The 19,327-nt window shown below is 41.9% G+C and overlaps 1 protein-coding gene across 1 annotated transcript in view; it reads right to left on the minus strand.

Moving 5' to 3' along the window:
* Positions 1-9,000: 9,000 nt before the first annotated feature.
* LOC144142220 (protein O-mannosyl-transferase TMTC3-like) overlaps positions 9,001-19,327 on the minus strand; it is a 233,619-nt gene continuing 223,292 nt past the window's right edge. The window contains 4 exon segments of the mRNA XM_077673580.1: positions 9,001-14,694; positions 15,555-15,739; positions 16,549-16,632; positions 17,505-17,606. Coding sequence (XP_077529706.1) covers positions 14,571-14,694; positions 15,555-15,739; positions 16,549-16,632; positions 17,505-17,606 — 495 coding nt within the window. The 3' untranslated portion in view covers positions 9,001-14,570.

A 19,327-nucleotide genomic window follows, 5' to 3' on the forward strand; every position in this document is an offset into this window, starting at 1 on the left:
GTGGGAGGGCGGGGGACGTGTTAATTCTGTGGTGTGAGCGCTCGCTCATACACTAGACGCGAAGTGCCTGTGAAAGTCCTCCGGATAAGCCTACGTGCATACTCAACCTAGATGAATTAGATGGCATTACAATATACGTGATCAGGTTGCACTCTCTAAAGTTACCGCCTAATTTTTATCATAAATGTGCCGTCAGTGGCACCATGTCACATGACATCCCGGCATTGTTTGCAGTGCAGAATTATTTTACCAGCAATTATCCATTACGTAACTGCCGTTTAGGAGGAACCCCAGCGATAGCTTGTCGAGTGAAGTTTGGCTAAAAAATGAATTACGTAAGACTGGTTATTGATATAAGAATTTTATAAAATTCTATAGCGGTTAGAACAATGTAGAGCATTTTTTAGGAAGCTTGATTTTTTTATTTGATGGCTCACTGGCACACGTAGCACATACATTGGTTGCAACCAATGTACCTGCACATGCGTGTGCATAAACGTTTCTCCCCAAAAACCCCGCACACGTCTCCATGGGCACGGATCTTTGCGTTTATATGGCCGTGGTAGAGATAAACGTCGAGACAGACGGGGAGTATGCTTTTTTGCATGGTCTCACCGTGACATGAGCCATCCTCGAGAGGGAGGTGACTTCAGAGTTATGAACGAGGCGTTTTTGAATGCGGCTGCGTGAAAAGCAATCATTTCTGTCAAATATAGGTTAATTTGGCCTCACTATAAGCGCAGGATACTTTACCATTATAGCACCTAAACGCAAGTGCTTGAGAGGTCAGACACTACTGCAACTACTGCTTGATTGAGTATAACTTTACTTAGCGAGCATCACTAGACCACCCGCTCAGTTGAAGAAATTCTTAGACTAGGATATCTTGCTGCAGCTCTCTGTCCAGGTTCTCGTGACCAGTTTTTGCTGGGTCCCAGTGTATCGGCTGATACGGCCGGCCATGAACTGGTAATATGTTGGGGTGGAATTAGAAGCGACGCCTTCAGTGGGTTGGCCCTTCCCGACATGAGGATGCCCGGTGCCGGGAAAAAGACAAATATCTGTTGATAGCAATAGACCTGCATCGATGGCGCCAACTAGGCGCTGCGGAGATATGGTTTGCTGTACATTGTTCAGAGGGTAGTGGCTTTGTGGCTTCAGAGGGTAGTGGCCTGCACTGCAGCCGCCGGCTGCAGTGCAGGCACTTTTTCGGCCCATACTACAGTAGGCTACAATGACAGCATACTTTATGAGGGGATTGGTCTTGGTAGCAGCAAGACAGATTGATCAGTCATGGAATTTCCTACGGTGATCGCACGTCAAAAACATTTCATAAAAGGGAGTTCAGAGCGATGACCGTGGAATTTCAATAACAGCGGAAAAGAAGACGTAATAAAACCCCACCCTTAAAACACGAAATCTGCGTCAAAGCTACTACTGAGAGTGCAAAAAATAGAAGAAAGTAAGAAGAAATACCGTCACGAATGAACAAACATTTGCATTGGAGGGACAAAGCCATTTACTATAACGTATAAAAAACTATTTCAGGCAACAAACCTTCAACTGACTAAGTACAATTCCATACAAAGAACTTCAGGCACCTCCTCTAGTACCAAACCATTGTCTGTCATATTTCATTTACAATGTGTTTTGTGATCCTGGGCAAGTTTGTTTACGTAAAAGCAAGGTCATGCCATCCTTCATACACCTCACTACATGCCATCTCTACATGATCTAAACTTTCAAAAAAGCAAGCAGAACCATGAACAAGCCGTTGTGAACAGTGCAACATTTTATATTTAAAAGGCCATAACAAATTCCCCGCAAAAGGCACACGCACGGAGAAATGCAGAATGAAGCGCGTATTTTTTATGAATTCCAAGATTCCGGGTACACCACCCAGGTAGCCAGTCAGCCTCATGAATAAGGTGAGGGCAATTCTACAAAACGTACGTGCATATAACTATTATTCCGTATACACTAACGCGTTTGCACACGCAACAAAACACCAACTACGGTCTGTTTGTTAGCTACCACAAAAAATGTACGTCGCTGAAGGCGAACAATCATTCTTAGGCTGAATTCTAGCAGTGAGAAAGAGAAAAAAACTTTCTCAACATTTTCTAGCGGTGGTAAAACCAATTAAGCTAGGGACATTCTACAGATGTTCGTTTATCTCTCACAATAATTTCATTGCGAAACAGACACCCTGCGTTGTTTGTCGTCTTTAAAAAAGTGTTGCAGTCACAGCGAAAATCCACATTACACCCCAAATTTACCCGTTCACCTCCGCTTACGTACTGAAAGTCCATTAAAGGGTTTCGGTTTCAGGTTTTCTCGTCCTATAAAATGTCCCACCAATGTCTGCTTTGCGTTCTACGTGGTCTTTTACCTTCAGTTCCTGTACTCCGTTTGAGTTTTTTTACGTAGAATAATTGATATTATTGTCTATTGAACCAACATTTCTTTCAAGCTGTAGGCTTCAATTATGCTTTCTAAAACACAGCTACTGAGAATCTATGTGGCCCTCAGAAGCAAGATTAGAGCTTGATAAAAAAAAATGGCGCAGCTCCCAGCAGTGGCGCAAGGCTGGATAACCACTGGAGCTCTGGGTCGACCTAGCTCCTTCCGTTTTTGCCAACTTTTACTTGGTTTTGCTAGTCTTGCCTAAGTTTTGGTCGGTTTTCTCATGTTCCTGCCAGGCTAGGGTAATTGTTGAGACGTGAGGGCAAGTTTACCCGCATTATACCAAGCTGTTCTGGTCGGTCCCCCACATTGACCAATCCCATGGGGAAGAAGCTAGGTCGACCACCCCACTCCACTGTTACTCCTGCCTTGCACCACAATTGCAAGCCCCGCCAGTTTTCTAGTTTCAGTAGTTCGAAAGAGACTATCAACTTTAAAATGGAATATTTAAGGGGTACGCATACGCATATGCCACTTGAGCTCAAATTCGAGCATGCCCGAAAGCCGGCTTCACTGTGATATTACCCCATCTATGGTTCTGGACCTTTTTCAGGCTGCTCGGACTGTTTTCTTGGTATTTTTTTGCTAACGCCATCAGTCATCAAGCTTTAACAGATCATATCTTAAAAATAACATTTTAGAGGCGAACAGTGCGGTATTACATGCTGCTCAATGGTGACTAGCGTAGTGAATGACATGCACAAATTGCTCGCTGCCTTCTTCAATAAAAACGTTCAATGTCAATCTTTAACAAAAAAAGATGTCATAACTTCTTCACATGCAGGTTCATCTATTTTTATTAAGTAGTATGTATTTTTCAGATAGATGATAACATAAAAAACAGTTTATAGATCATGGCCGCCTGGCTTGAGAGTGCAGTCTTCCCCAACATCGAAGAACCTGCATCCAGAAATCCCGTCACGCCACTCACCTAACGACCTTAAACATTCTTCCGACGAACGGCTTGAAGAAATCGCATTGCCTGCTATTCAAATAAGTCCCCTCCGCGCCCTTTATGTCACCTCTCAAGAAGATTCTTTTCCCCTCTTATTCAGTTGTAACAAGATTCACTAAACGACAAAGGCGACGCTTCAAGGAAGCGTCGCTAATAGGATTAGCGCTACAGCGCTGAACTCGATAAGCTGCCATTCCGGCACCTCCGGGATTTACGGCTCGTATGAGAAACAGAAGCGCGCTTCCAGGGCACACGGCCGAAACTCTGCGAATAAATCTTTGCCTTCTTAATTTATTCCTGCTTTTTCATGTGCACGTTTTTGAGATTCAGGTGCTTGCTAGTTCTATGCAGCAAAATAAATCAGGATGCATTTTTACACAAAAGGAGAGCTTGTGAACTTGGAACGAGGGAGTCGCATGTCAAAGTAAGCCTTCCACGGTAGCGAAAGCCCTTATTTAAATAGTTGCTAAAAACAAAAAAGGAAAACTCAGGTGCGCGAAGGCGGCAAATTTTGCATTACAGCGAAATTTCCGGAATGAATGATGCTGCGTTGAACATTTTTAGAGTTTTTAAATGACAAAATATAAAACACAGCACTCGTTCCATCTGGTAGCACAGGCACATTCATTTCTCCAATGTATAACAATCGCTTCGTGATCTGTTAAGGGCTTAATCTTAAATGTGAATAAGCAAAAAACAACGAAATTACCAGAAAAGCCCAAAATTCCACCGCATATTTACGGATTTAAACACCGAAGAGACTACAGCTGTGCTGCCTAAAAACCTGTGTCAAGTGCACACGCATGTCACAACAGGAGTGCCACTCTACCCAGGATTGCAGAAAAATGTATTTCACATCGTTCTATACCAGCCTAGAGCTGTTTGCCACACAGAATTCGGGGGGGGGGTGTTAAATAACCTTCCTAAAATTAGAAGTGCTATTGCTCCTAATAGCCAAGTTTTATTGACAGCGATTTCTACCGCTCTGGCCCCCTCAACTACCCTGACTGATTCAAGAATAAAAAAACTACCTGCTGCATTAAACACGGCACGCTGTTCAAGCCTCTCTCTTTCGTTGACCGGCAGAATGTGATCCAGGTCTGACGCCTGCAAACACTAAACGCTGGCTGTCTTTGCTCTGTACATACGCAATTTCGCCTTGTCATTCTTTTCATTGGGTGTGCCCACTAAACCCAAAAGACATTGAAGGTTGTGCTCGTACTCTGGTCCATAACGTGTGGCAGTTTTGATCCAAAGACACAGATGAGACGTTTTTAAAACGACAAAGTAGCGTTTTCATAGACAAGTGCAAATCGACGGGACAAGCACAGGACGGTTACTTACCTAATTATGTCGGGAGGGTACTGGCTTTGTGCCTGTCAACAGCAGTGCTACATCATCTTTGCAACGTCGGGTCATGAAGTGCTACAAAGCACTGAATAATGTTTCTTCGGAACACTTCTTTTGCTTTTCTATGCACAAATTCTCGAGGAGTACAGTTTAATCGAAGAGAGTGATAAATATCGTTCTAGAACATGAACTTATTCGTTCTTGTTACGCAATACCACATACATGGGGAAAGTGTCCCCTCAATTTTCCTGTCGAGAGCAATTCTCAGCCCACATTGTGCGATGCACGACTGCTCATGCAACACAACTGTTAACGTAAAAATTCAGAGCAACTGTGTAGGTAAGTTCTCTGGAGTCTAAAATGAGCAATTCAGGGTACGCGCTTACAACAAGCACTGGAGGGTCACTCGCTGGTCCTGCGGCAAACGCGTTTTGATTGTACAACACCCTACTTCCTTCGAGGAATCTTGAGCGGCATAGTGAATAGGATGAATACGCATGATTAAGTCTTCTTCCGTGGTACCATTGAACGAGACACCCCAGAAATGGAAAGTACAGGCTTGAAGCCGAGTTAGCGAGTTAAGTGTGTCGAACACTCCTTCCATTTGGTTTTCATGCTTCACTTCTTCTGGCAGATTTTAGCCGCAAGGAGAATAGTAGCCCGAAGGTTGCTGTTCTACACTACATGTGCTGTGGTATTCGGGTCGGGTGTCACACGCTGAACCAACCATTCCTAAAACAGATGGGCTGCAACCGAAGGGTATAAGTGAAGTTGACACGAGATGCGGTAACACATCGGGGCTACTGCCGCCCCAGCACGAAGCCGGAAAGGTTTTACGGATCATATCATCAAGGTAAAAGCAGTATACGTTTATGGCGCAATCTCCAAACGCAGCCCCCGTGAGAGAAGGCATGGTGGTGTCCCCATTTGCCGTTATCCAGAACGTACGCCGCGTTGTTCCATTGATGCCGTATTTTCGTACGCACAAAATTTAAAGACGTATTTTAATCTCGGTATTCGTTTCAGCATGAGCGATGGTCTGTCGAGATAACGAAAAAAGTCATGTTTCACCAAATACGTGTAACCCTTGAACATTGCAAAATGTCAAAACTTCCACGAGCGAAAATTGCGGAAACGTGCATTCCACCCTTTGCACTAACACATTCGTGCAGTGGTAATCAATCGAAAAACACGTCAGCAAGTAGTTTTCGGTGTGTAAATACAAGTCATCATGGAGCCTGACACGCTTTCACGCGGTACCAACCTAGCCAACCACGATCTCGATCTTGTCACAGCGCCGACAAACTGCGCAGTTGTCCCGGATGACCGAGAGGTTTAAAACTGTCGTGGTTTCACATCTTCACTCTATGCGTAATTATGCTACAGGTGCCTCCACGCGTAAAGGTGCCGTCAGAAGTAATTCGAACGAGCATTTGTGAATATCAAGAAAATTGTCTTACTGGTTTTAAAACAGCCGTTCCCGGTTTACAGCAACCATTTTCTATTAGGGAAGAGTTCTTTAAACGCGCTACAAAGCAGACAGTCATTTTCCGGAAGAAGGTTCTGTAAAGTTACGAGAACGTGTTCTAATTACTTTTGACGGCCCCCGTACATGGCCGGCACGTGGCTTAGGCTAAACCCCGTGCTTAAAATACAATAACTAGGAGTCGGAGGTTTGCGTTTTGGAAGGCTATCAGTGGCTGATTCCCTCCCATCATAGCTCAGGATCCACGAGCCTTCACTCTCCTTGCACTATTATTACGCTTTGAAAACCCAAGCCAGTGCGCCCCCTTCGGTGTTCCAACTTTATAGTTTTACAGTAATTACTCACTTTAAAGCTGCATTCTAACGCCTGTTTAGGAGCAAAAAAGCTCCCCGCATATCAACTGCAGCGCAGGGTGTTTCCTATCTTCACAACCTTGCAACCATTAACGGACTTGTGACCGTACTCTACCCAGCCCTCAGCAACTGCGAGATCACAGCACACAAAAAAGACTAATAATGCTGCCGGTACCAACAATGTCTACCACAATGTTCCAAATATGTGATGCTAAACGATGCTTACGCCTTGGCCAAGCACTCCGCCCTTATATCAATAAACTGGATCAGCTATCGCCGGTCTCGCCGCAGAAATAAATTTCCCCGCGTTTTACGCGGAGGGGGGATAAAGACTTCTTTAGAGGGTTCCCCGCCACTATTATCAATTCGCCATTCACTTGGACAAATTCAGAGCAACTGTGTAGGTAAGTTCTCTGGAGTCTAAAATGAGCAATTCAGGGTACGCGCTTACAACAAGCACTGGAGGGTCACTGGCTGGTCCTGCGGCAAACGCGTTTACTAGACTCGAATCCCATCCTGATCTCTTTCCTGCCATCATCTTCCTTCGTCCCTCTATTTACATTGTTATTCCTTAGCGCAGTAGCATGGCGGCGATTTTTTTAAGGTGGGTAAATACTCTGTTTCGCAAATAGCAGCCTCTCTCTCTCTCTTAATTTCAGTACTGCAGATAACGGCTTCCTCTCTCTCTCTCTTAATTTCAGTACTGCAGATAACGGCTTCACATTTTCTGTAAATAATGTTACGTAGCCCTGTGCTTGCATTGTGAGACGAAGCATACGAAGTTGACTTGGTAACACTCGTTATGCGTCATTCAGTCGGTGCAGCGGCTCCTTGTACATCACCTAAAACTCCCGATGTAAAAATAACGATATCTTTCGCTACATCTGTGTAGATAACCTCATCTGCACCACGTTCATTTCAGGTACAACGATGGCCCTATAAGTCGGCGTCTATAATGGCAGGCACTTAAAAATTGACACATATCAAAGCTGTGAATTTACGATCATCCGATGCCTATTTTGCAATAACGATGGAATGCGGCTAGTGGTAAGAATAAGCTAAATATATCAACAGGGACAACGGATTCACAGTACTCTATGCAATTTCAGTACGACTATTGTAACGCGACTGGGAAACCATTTCCAATTTCACAAAGGGAACGCCTTTACTAAGGGGTCTTCGTTCTTCCCTACTAACTTCTACGTATCACTGTTGTCGCGGCAAGCCAGCAACATCCATCCAATTCTAAGCTTCGAACCGTAGACGGGACATATTTAGGCCACCAGAGAGCGCAAGTCATGTGCAGAAATTTGGGTGCATCACGCTGACTCGTACTATGACAATAAGCATTTTTAGGAGTCGCTGGCATAAAGTTACCCTTTAGAGCAACTTCGGAAGTTTTTTTCTCCCAACTTAATGTTTTCCTGTACTCGCATTCGCTTCGCGATATTGTTAGGAGAGGTCGCCCTGCATAGGAAGTGTGGTTCGGCATTTAGTCCATGTTAAAACTTTACTGCAATAGGGAACATGAGCGAAACAATTGAGACTAGTGCAGATAGATTATTCAGCAGACAATACTATGCTCTTTACTGGGTGCTCGGGAACGTTTGTTAAACGCACTGTGTTTGTCAATATGAATGCTACAGAACTGGACCAGATCTATAACTTTATAGGCCAGCTTGTCCTATTTGGCACACATGTGTTTACAACACGGTGGGGGTGACGTCTAGTACTAAGGATACTATTAAATAAGCAATTTTTCGAACGAAAGAGCAATCACCAACGGTTTCATTAGCATTTATCAAAATATAATTTTATAAATCCCAGAAACATAGGAATCCATTCGAATTTGGTCGGAGCAATGGCAATAAACAATTCAAGTACTCAGTAGACTTTAACCATACTATTCCTCATACGCAATCAACCCGGTGACAAAAAAGTAACAAAGAAACAACTATGCATTTACAGAGAATGCTTGAAACACCCGACGCAACTACACCTGAAGAAAATTCACAAAGGTGGCTTAAAAAACTGCATTTATTGCCTGCATGGTTCACCATTATATACACTATACAAGAGACTGGAAATGCCAACGTAACATGCGCACAGCTATACCCTTCTGCACCTTGGAAGACGCACTGGATAACAACAAAACAAAGACTGAAGAACACTTAAAGAAATGATCACTGTGCAAGCTTTCAGTGTTTCACTTAATTTTAACAGAAATAGTCGCAAAACTTGTGCGGGTAATATTTCATATTAACACTGCAAACACTTACAGCTAATAACAGCCTACGTAGATAACAAGTAAAACAATCCTGTATATGTGATATCCTACATAACGGATTTGCACACTTACATAGATATTAAGGGCCCAAAACGTGTGGTAGTCTATGGTATTCATATTTTAAAAATGAACGCTTCACATGAGTATTAGAGGATGTCACACTCCAATTTCCTCCAAGGCAACATACAAGGCCTAAAGATACTGCTACACTACAATGTTAGCAATGACCTCTTTCAGTAAGTTTAAAAGTCTCAACAAAAGGAGTGAAGGATAACATTTAGGCCATCCAAGCTTTACCCAGGTGACTTTACCTAAAGCAAATCCGCCGCGGTTACCGACTTTGTGGGTGAAAGCTTTCTGTTTCCGCCACAAACTCAAAAAGTACTGCAAACCCGACAGCAAACTGTAATCTAAAAGCTTGACAAGGGCTACTTGGTTACACACACTGAAAACTAGGCGACAAAGAAAGGGGACCAGAAGAAAGATGTAGAAGCAGACACGGCACCGTGCCTCTTTCTAGGTGTTTCTTCTGGTCCCCGTTGCTTAGCGTCGTTGCCTTTAGTGTCGTTAACCGAAACTAACAGACGCAATGCTCACCATTGAACTTCACTGACGAGTAAGTTTTAAGTGACAAGCACTAAAGGGCATGGCTTGGTCCCACATTCTCAAGTTCTAGTTCCGTACAGCAAATTTCTACAAATTTGGGAAATGAAATGCTAGGAACAAGATAATATAAAACACGCCATTCTCGTATAGCTTTTCTTTTTTGCTACTATACAATATTGTGAGAACCGAAACTTTTGGTGCGAAATAAAAAAAACAGTTTGTCATAACTTATGGTGCACCAGATCTCCAGTAAGACATAAGGGTCTTCAGACATAATAACATAGGTGAAGCGAAAGATTTCTATTTAATGGTTCAAGCACTGCAATGCATACGGCCCTGAAAAATCATAGCGAGCAAACATTCCACTCGAACCGAGTTATCGATCCTCCGAAACGCCAATATACATAAGGACGACCAAATCTAGCTAACTGCTTCCGTAGGGCTCGCTTCTGCTGAGGTCAGAAACACTACCCTAAGCTCTCGATTAATACACGTTTTTCTATATTACACCCTCACTATGCAGCCCAAACTCCATATAAAGCTAACTTTGTATCTTAGCTACACAAAACAAGCAAGTTGCACTCTACTGAAAGCACCAACATACCTTATGCACATGCGTAAAACAAAATAGCGTGCAAATAGGTATTTCCGTGTACGTATAAATTTAGACAATTAGATTGGAACAATAAAGTTCTTGGAAACCATTTTCTTTGTAACAACTTTCCGTGTAATCCACTGCTTACAGGCCACCGCTGGAACTCGCCTTTACCATTACAGTAACACAAGTTCTAAACCCACTTTTATGGATATGTTTTATAGAACAATTCTGTTATTCAGGATACTTTTCGTTTCCAAGCAACCGCATACAATCAAAATTTCACAGACAAATAGCAACACAAACTGGAGCTTGGAGAGTACAATATAAGTTAGGAAGTTTTTCTATAATGGCATAGATTTGCATTTTTGAGTACCCATAACATCACGGGATTTTAGCAGCACAGACTTTTGCATAAAAACACGCTAAACCAACAGAAAGAATATACCAACCATGGATAAAATATGCACGCCAGGGAAACGTACAAACTTTTGTATACAGCTCGAGTGTGGAATGATGTGATTGCAAACAACGAACGAAAGAACAGTAAAAAAACTTACGCATTAAATTCGTCATAAATTACCCCGACATGGAAGAAACATGCTTAGGATAACGATTTCTGAACCGAATTGCCTGTTGGCAATATTAGGAGTATACTCAGATTGTGAACTGCAGGTACAGGCTTTTTTCCAAAAATAAGTAGATTAATCTCGTGAAGGTAGACACACATTGCTTTCCACACAAGCAATTGTAGCTTTACATACATAAATAAAAAATGCGAAGTTTTGACGTACTGCACCAGAGTGTAAGCTTCTCAAATAAATTAGCAGCAGGAGCCTGAGCAATCAATTCTATGCCATATTTTCGTATTTCTTGCTATTGGTAGAAACTGTAATTTAAAGTGGAAGTATTGATGTGATTTAACTAATGAACTCTAAACAACATAAAACGTTTTACAGACATTGTAACTATATAAACCTGGTGTACATATAACCTGGACATATTCACGCTAGCAGAAAAAATAGTGCAGTACAGCAAACCCAGAACTACTAAGAGGTACACGAGGCAGATAAGCTACTCAAGTGATATGAAGTGGAATATTTTTACGTGGCGTTATTTTGTGCTAGAATGCCAACACTTCAACTGCATCAATACATCACAGGTCCTAACATGAAGCTTTTTATTGTTATTTCTTTTCATTGTGATTTGTTTTAATGGTGAGTTGTGATTGTAAGTTAGTAAAAGCGTAATTATAGAGTCATCGTGCTTCGCATCAACAGCCAGTGTTTTAACTGGTATTTTAATACCTAGAAGGCTGAGTAGTTTCTCAATTATTTAAAACGGTTGTGCTTTCTTTAGCAGCAGAAATTTCAGCAGGCAGAATAGACACATACGCAGGCGATACGTCATCACCACACGTGAAGATTAACTGCCATTCTAAAAAAATCACTTATTTTAAGGTAAATACGCATACAAAATGTCAACTTCGAAATGAAAAGGGCTCAGACAAAGTATTCTTTTGTAGAAATATTGAGAAAAAAGCTTTTGAAGCAAGCACGCTACAGAGTGAACGCCTATTCAAACCAGAATAGGCATACTTACGGAAACAAAAAGGCATTTTTCTACAATTCGTACATCCCTTAGCAGCAAAATTGCCAACTTAGTTATCCGCTTTTGAATCTGAGTCATCCGATGCTTTCCGACCATTTTAACTCTTCTCCGTGGCTCAAGTGCTTGTTTTTATTCACAAAGCAATATTTTACCATACTCATATGGCTGAAGAATGAGGGAGCATATGACACTGCTGGGATGTGATGTAACAAAGTCGGACTTTACGAAATTGTAGATTGCACAAACACAGTTTTGATTTTGTTAGTATTGCATAAAAACGGTCTACTTAAAAACTCAATAATAGGAGTACACTTCACCATTGCACAAGTTTGAGGAATTTGTGCGGCAATGCTGCTGCTCGAACGTAATCTGCTGCGCTACGCCATTTTGTATCACCCAGATGTAGAACACGCAGGAAAAAGAATAAGAAATGCACTGTGGAGGAAAAGGTAGAACGGCCGGGAGTTCTCACGAGCTACGAACAGTATAAAGGTTTCATACTGCTTCTTTTTTGGCGAGAATCTAAGACAAAGAATTCAGCTGTTTCTCGGCAACTTACCCTTCCGTATGTATAGTCGTTCTTCTCTCAATTTTACTAACTTCCCCACATTTCGAATATTGTAACACTAGCATATTTTGTCCACTAAGCTTTTAAATGTATTTCTGTACTGAGCAGAAGTGTGCTCGGAATTTCAACTTTATAAAAGACGCGGGAAAAATTATAAATAGTTGTTGTGAAGTTCCTTCAAAAGCTCCTAAGCGCACCAAAAAAATTCCTCAGCAACTCCGAAGAAATCGGTCCCATCGCAATGAAAATGTCACTGATTTTAGATTCGTGCATTTCAGTTTACTTTGCCGAACAGAGTATTAATTTTACGGAAACCAATTTAAGTAGTCAAAGTTTAAATTTGCCTGAATAATTAATTCCTTATCTAGCATACAAGTTGAGGAACGAAGACGTTTCTTAGTAGTACGTTACAAGAAATACTAGGGCCGCGATTAATAAGCTTTTTCTTACATTCCTATCATTATTTAGTTGTATACTGTTCCTGATGTTGGCAAAGTAATTTTTGGCACAAGCTAAAGTAAACTTGCAACGATGCTTCATTAAAAAAAAGCGACGCCTTGCAGATGCCAAGGAACAGTGCTTTATGTGGTACATTTTGATCTTTCAAGTAACGCACTTGATTAATAACATGTTCGATACAACGCAAATATCTGCTTTTGTGGAGTGCAAGAGCCTGCCAGACGACACCAGAGGCTCCGTAAATTTTATCCGCTAAATTTTGTAGACAAACCATGGTGGTATAAAATATTTAGCCATCTTTTCTAGCATGTGTCTGCATAGATTGTGAGTGATATGAAATATTCATGTAGTATACATCGAGTATCGGTCACTATATCAGCTGCATACAGGAATTTTCCGCGTTTATTGATATGTCCTGCCGTATTACCCGTTTAACGGTTAAAATGTATCATTGTGACTTCCATTAGTTCTCAAGGCAGCTGCTCCAGATCCTGACTTGAATACAATTTACCAATTTATCCCGCTTGTAACAAATGTTTCACTTCGCCTTTGTTTAAATTACGAATTCTAAGATGCCAAATTATAGTGCAATAAACGCCAACAGGAAATACACCTGTAACTATTAGTTGGGCAAAATTCTATACATTCGAATTGTAATCATGGTAATTATTTTTGAGGCACACTAAGCTTTGCCAACCATTAATGTCTGCAAACATAAGCACCAATTCGAAATCAAAGAGGATATATTTCTTTCAGCTGTATTCTCGTGATCTAGATGCTTGTTGGTTACAGAAGGTGTGGTCGACAATGTTTCTGTATAAAACTTCATTACGTACAGAGTATCAATACATTATACCACCTGTACACACCGCCTACATATATGTGTAAGCAGTTTCATAGTTTATAAGATTACTATATCTTCTCCGAAATCTAAACTACACTGCAGATAACAACATGCCTGAAAATATACTGCAGGTGGCCCAAATGCCAGTTGTACTAAGTTTCGTTTACTGTACAAATATGAAGGAACCTGCTGTTATAAACGAGCAATGTCTGTGCTTTTTGATGTGTTCCAGGATGCCAAGCAACATCTGTGCAAGAACTATTCACCATATTTTCTGGACTACGCCAGCTTACAGAACACTTCAATGATATCATTCAGCATGAAAATTCTCTGCACATGTAATGAAGCCTTTTTTGCATAACCAAAATTGCATCTTATTAAAGATGGCAATTTCATATGCCTATGCTTATTATACACATAAGGAAGAGGAGCGTAGGTTTACTGTAATAGAGATTATTTCCTATGTTTTAGTTGCAAAACCATTTACCATTTTCTCAAATGGTTCACCATTAGTGGTATTTGTTTTGGAAATGCTAAATGCATGCGTGTATCACCCAAGGCAGATCAATCTTCTTTAATACTTACAATGATTTCTACGTGTACATTAAATCTGTACGCTGCAGTGACATGAGTACGCAAAAATGAACCAAATACGACAAAGCTGTCCCCATGAACTTCCCAAAAATGTACACAAAAGATTGTGCTCTTTTTGAGCAACAGAGGCCATTCATCCTTAAGCATGGTTTCATGAGTAATAGCCATTTGCACAATAAAAGAACACGCAAAGTTCCCCAGACTTACGGCGTAAAGCAATCGGTTACACAGTCATAAAAAATAGCATTCGCGCTTTGATGAAACAATGCTTAAATACGGTGCCAGTTCAACCACATTTTAACATGTCTGAGGCGTGCCTATGCTGTCAAGAGCTCACATAACAATTGGCACGAGATGATAATGACTCATGGTCTTTGTAAAAAGATGTCGCGGCTGTCACGTCGTTTTAGTGGAAGCTCGCGCTGCACTCCTCGATTTTGACGCTGGCTTCTGGGGCGTTGCTTGTGTTTTAGATGATGCTTGGCTTGCTGCTCCCGTCTTCTTGAGGTGTTCTTGATATCTGAGAGATTGAATGGGAATTAAACCTAAATACTTTTGCTCAAAAAACGTCCCAACTTTTGACCTGGAGAGCCAAGTATGAACTAGGCAAGGTACGTAGTTTAAGCGTGTAGGCAAAACATATTGCGCTTGAGGTATTGCGCAAATGAGAAGACCGAGACAAACCAGAGGCTGCCAAACAGTGTTTGTTAGCCGCCTCGATTTGTTTTTGACTTTTTGTTTTCTTTTTTTACGTGCTAAAATTCCAGTATTATACACTGCGCCTCTACATCAACAGAATAGTATATAATCAGGTTCGCTCTCGGTAAACCGACAAACCTGAAACTGTGCTACTTATAATTTAGTTCGCGGTGACTTGTCTATAGTGCAACAACGATAAAGCGTACTCCTTTGGGAACAAAACTTACATGGCGGATCGGCGTTTGCCGCGTCTTCAACAGACCATCCCCCGCAGCTACCTATTTTTGTAGCATCCAACTTTATGTCTACCTTTCTGACTAACCTACGCAGGATTTTCAATAATGCTGTTTAACAAGTTCTGTTCTGAAATCGATAACTTAGATTGTGTCACCACAAATGTTTTCAGCCAGAGAAATAACAGAAAATAAACAACACATGTTTTTTTGTAAATTATGTTTCTATAGAGCAGTACAAATCTATTGAAATGGGAAATCAGGCTACCAGTGTTGCCTGAAAGAAGGCCCGCTATTATACCCAGTGGGATTTCTGCTTTGTTAAGCACAAAAAAGTGCCAAAACCAATAAAACAGTAAGCAGTCCAACTATTCCTGAACAACAGCATAAGCAAGCCGGTAACAGTCTCATTTTTTCCCACGGCAATCACATTGGGTTACATGCTTACTTTCGTATGCGATTCCGAACAATGGCCAAGTGCTTGGCCACGTAGCTTTCTGCTGGCGCAAGCTTCAGCGCCTTCAGGAGGCAGGCTTCTGCTTCAAAGAGGGCGCCCCTCTCCACTTGTACAACGCAGAGATTGTGTAGCGCCTGTACATGCAGAGGTTCCAGGGACAAGATGCGCTCGTAGCACTGCACAAAAGTCCCAAAAATACAAGGAAGAGGTTTGAACAGAAATAAGGCAGGCTTCCATTACAGGCGTATATTAAAAGCAACATTAAGTTATCTGACTATTTTATGATTGATCTCCTTATTGTGACTGATAACATATTTCTTTTCCATGATAGGCAGAACCTCAAATTGACTCATCATTCCACTCAGACAAAATTAAAGCAGAAATACGAACCACAGTGCCTTGTGAGCAGCGGGATATTTTCCCAGTGGTCCGTCTTCTCCGCGCGTACCAATCACCAGCAGTAATAATGTACGTCTCACAATAACTATTGCTCCAAAATGATTAGCTGGTACTGGTGATGAGGCACAGTGACATACGCGTTTGCCTACGGAAGGAAAGAACTGTTTGCACCGAACCAAACACTTTTGCTTATGGGAAGATTACCTAGGGCTTGGATTATGCACCTGCGGTGCATAATCCAAGAGGAGGCAGTTACCAATATGTTTACCCATAATTAGAGTAGTTGCTAAAAAGCCTTCTATCACAGAAATGACAACACATCCTGACACACGTTAACCACAGTTGAAATGTAGTCGTGTAATTTCAATGGAGTATGCATAGCAATTTTTGCCGGATGTTTATGAATCAGACAGTCGCGTACAAGTTACCTGATTGTAATTACCATTAGAACAAAGCATGGGCTTTCACTTCATGCTTTCATATACATAAATAAACATTTTGAGGAAAGATTTGATCCACCTCAATGGTAATCCTCCTTCCCTTCGAAATTGCCCAAGAGCTATTTTGTGCACCCATGAGTACCAACCTGCTGTGCTTTGTCCAGATCCTTCATGTGATTGATGTAGATGTCACCCAGCAGGATAAGCCCCTTTATGTGATCTGGATGGGACTGAAGGCAAGAAAGAAATGGAATAAATATGGCTCAGCGATGTTTGTAATAGATTACGGGTAAAAAGCGTAGACACATGGGTACATTGTCTGCTCCCGCCACTTCTGGTTCGAGAGCTCTCTACGCCTCCCGTTCGGCGGCGGCATTCACGCACGTGTGTGTTGTTTAGCTGCTTCAACTGAGAAAAAACTCTCATGCCTCGCGCATTCAATGAGTAACCGCAATTAATTCTACTAGGGGCTTCTCTAAAAGCTAAGCACCCTGTTACAAATAAACACGCACACGAGCGCGCGAAAGTCGCCGGCGCACGGGAGACAGAAAAGATCTTGAAGTGGAAGTGGGGGCAGCTGACGACGTACCCATGAGCCTTCGCGCTTTTTACCGGTCACACTATTGCTCGTATGATACTAAATTACATATACAAAATTTATCGAAAGAAATAGAAAGCACAATACGGGTGATGGCTTCAAGCACGACCACTGTGGATCACGTGCAGTACTAGACGGATTGTATAAAAGGCAAAAAGTACTAACGGGGGTAACGGCAAACCATGTAATTGTAGTTTACTGGGTCTCTATAACTTTCAGATTTTTCTAACATAACTTATCTATGGTGTCTCATCTTTATACGCTTTTAATGAAAATGAACAAAGCATACCACTGAAAACCGTGAAATTTAACAAGTCACTGGCGCGCTATTCAAAATAATGCCTACAGCCACTATGAAGGAAAATGTCAATGAGATATGTATATGCTCGCGGAATAGCTCTTTTGTGCCAAGCTCATTCACTTGATTTTTAAAGTAATTTCTGATGAGAAACCCGTGTTAGGCTTGAAGCAAATGAATTGTCTGAGCAACATAATAGCTGTTACCTGCAGGAGCCTTTGCAGGTGGGGAACAGCCTCAAGTGGCCTATCTGAATCAGTCAACAGGAGGGCTAGGTTGAACAAGGCACTGCGGAAGTCTGCTTTCGCCTGTGGGAAGCAAACAATGCACATAAAAAACTTCCTTGGTGCCACCTGTGAAAATTGCAAATATCAGCAACCTCCCAATGATACCCAACAACCACTCTCAAGCTTATACAAATTCTCGTTGGCTTATTTTTCGCAATGTGCTCCAGGTACAGCTCCAGCTCTTGGCGATCCTAAAACAGACAGCCTTTTAAGAACCTTAAGCCTTGTATTTTTATTAGTATTGAGATAGTTTATTTTAACATCTAAGGCCGCTAGTAAGGGGGTTGAAAACGACAGAAAACAACACAATGAACGGTCTAGTACCTAAGGTTAAAGTTAAAAATTTTTTTCTAAATAAATAAACAAAAATGCACCTTTACAAACAAGGGGTAGATTGGTTTAGAACAATTTTTTGTTAACTACTAAACTACAGTGCTTTCTCTGACGAGTACGGTGGTATAAAAAACTTATGTGCACCGAAGCATAGAACTGACGCCACACTATGTCGACCAAGACGGTCCACGTGCATAGACAGACGAGTTTTCGCTCACGAAGCGTGCATTGCAGGGCATGAAGCTGATCCTATTTACACAGTTTTGGGGCAGGAAACAATGTCAGCTAGCAAAATTGTTCGCGACATCTCTCACTACAAAAAAACGCCTGCGTAATTAAACCTGCTGTTCCTCTCCATTAGTGCCAGAAAGTACATTTGTATTCACAATATTTGAGAAGTAGTTGGTCGTTATTTTGCCCAACCACTGCTTGTTTGCGGAATATTATATAATCATTTGCCACTTCGTTTTATTGTTGCGGAGTAATGAAAATTTCTGTGTCGTCCTGTACGAGAGCTACCGATAACCAAAATGAAAGCGGAGCAGAGCGGGCACATGGTCACAGCGGCATTCTAGAATTGAGATCGTGAAGCTGCCAAGAAGACGTTCGTCGCCATGCCTCACCCATTGCTCTTTCCCGCCCTTCCTCCAACGCTAGCCTTCCCGCGTGGCACCGGCTGGTTACCCTGCCAGGGCAGCATGCGGTCGCGGAAAGAAACGATTTGCGCACTCACGTGCCTGGATGCCCACCTGTTCGCTCATTAGGAGCCGAACTAGGCGTTCCCGTGGCTGAACTTGCAAAGTTCCTGACACGGCAGTGAAAGTTATACAGGCGGCGTTATTCTAGGTAACGCGAGGCTCAGGAGGCTGCAGTGGCAGATGAGCATGAGTTTCGGCCTGTCGTCGTCATATGAAAGCGCAGGAATATGATGCTTAACCATTCCAAAGATACAACGAGGGACCTATAAGCCATTTTTGAATCAACATTAGGTGCAAACACAAGGTTCGTTTTGTAACGTTCGATCTCCTCGGCGACTACACGCCGGTTCCTTATAACAGTCTCCATTAACCTTGCAGAAGCCCTCCGAATGTGCTTCTACACACACTAGAGCCCGAACTTCCACACAAACCTCCGAAACATAGAATCCCTATCGTCTTCTTCGGCTTTTTTCTGTTCCCTTATCACGAGTTGTATGGCTATCTTGACTGTTCCTTCCAGAATATCGTTTCACCCACCGCGAATGCGCTTTTTCATTGGTTTCTAAATTCTCTTGCAGAGTCGATTATTCTGCACTTTAAAAGCAAGACAGGTTTCAAAAATACAACGCTCTAATCCGGAAGCTATTGTTACCGGGCGATAGTAAATAGCTAAGAAGGGTGGTAGGAGAAAATTGTTTCAGTTCATTAAAT

The sequence above is a fragment of the Haemaphysalis longicornis genome, unplaced genomic scaffold (assembly GCF_048455015.1).
Source record: "Haemaphysalis longicornis isolate Haplotype H1 unplaced genomic scaffold, Haemaphysalis longicornis Haplotype H1 scaffold_6, whole genome shotgun sequence".
NCBI lineage: Eukaryota > Metazoa > Arthropoda > Arachnida > Ixodida > Ixodidae > Haemaphysalis > Haemaphysalis longicornis.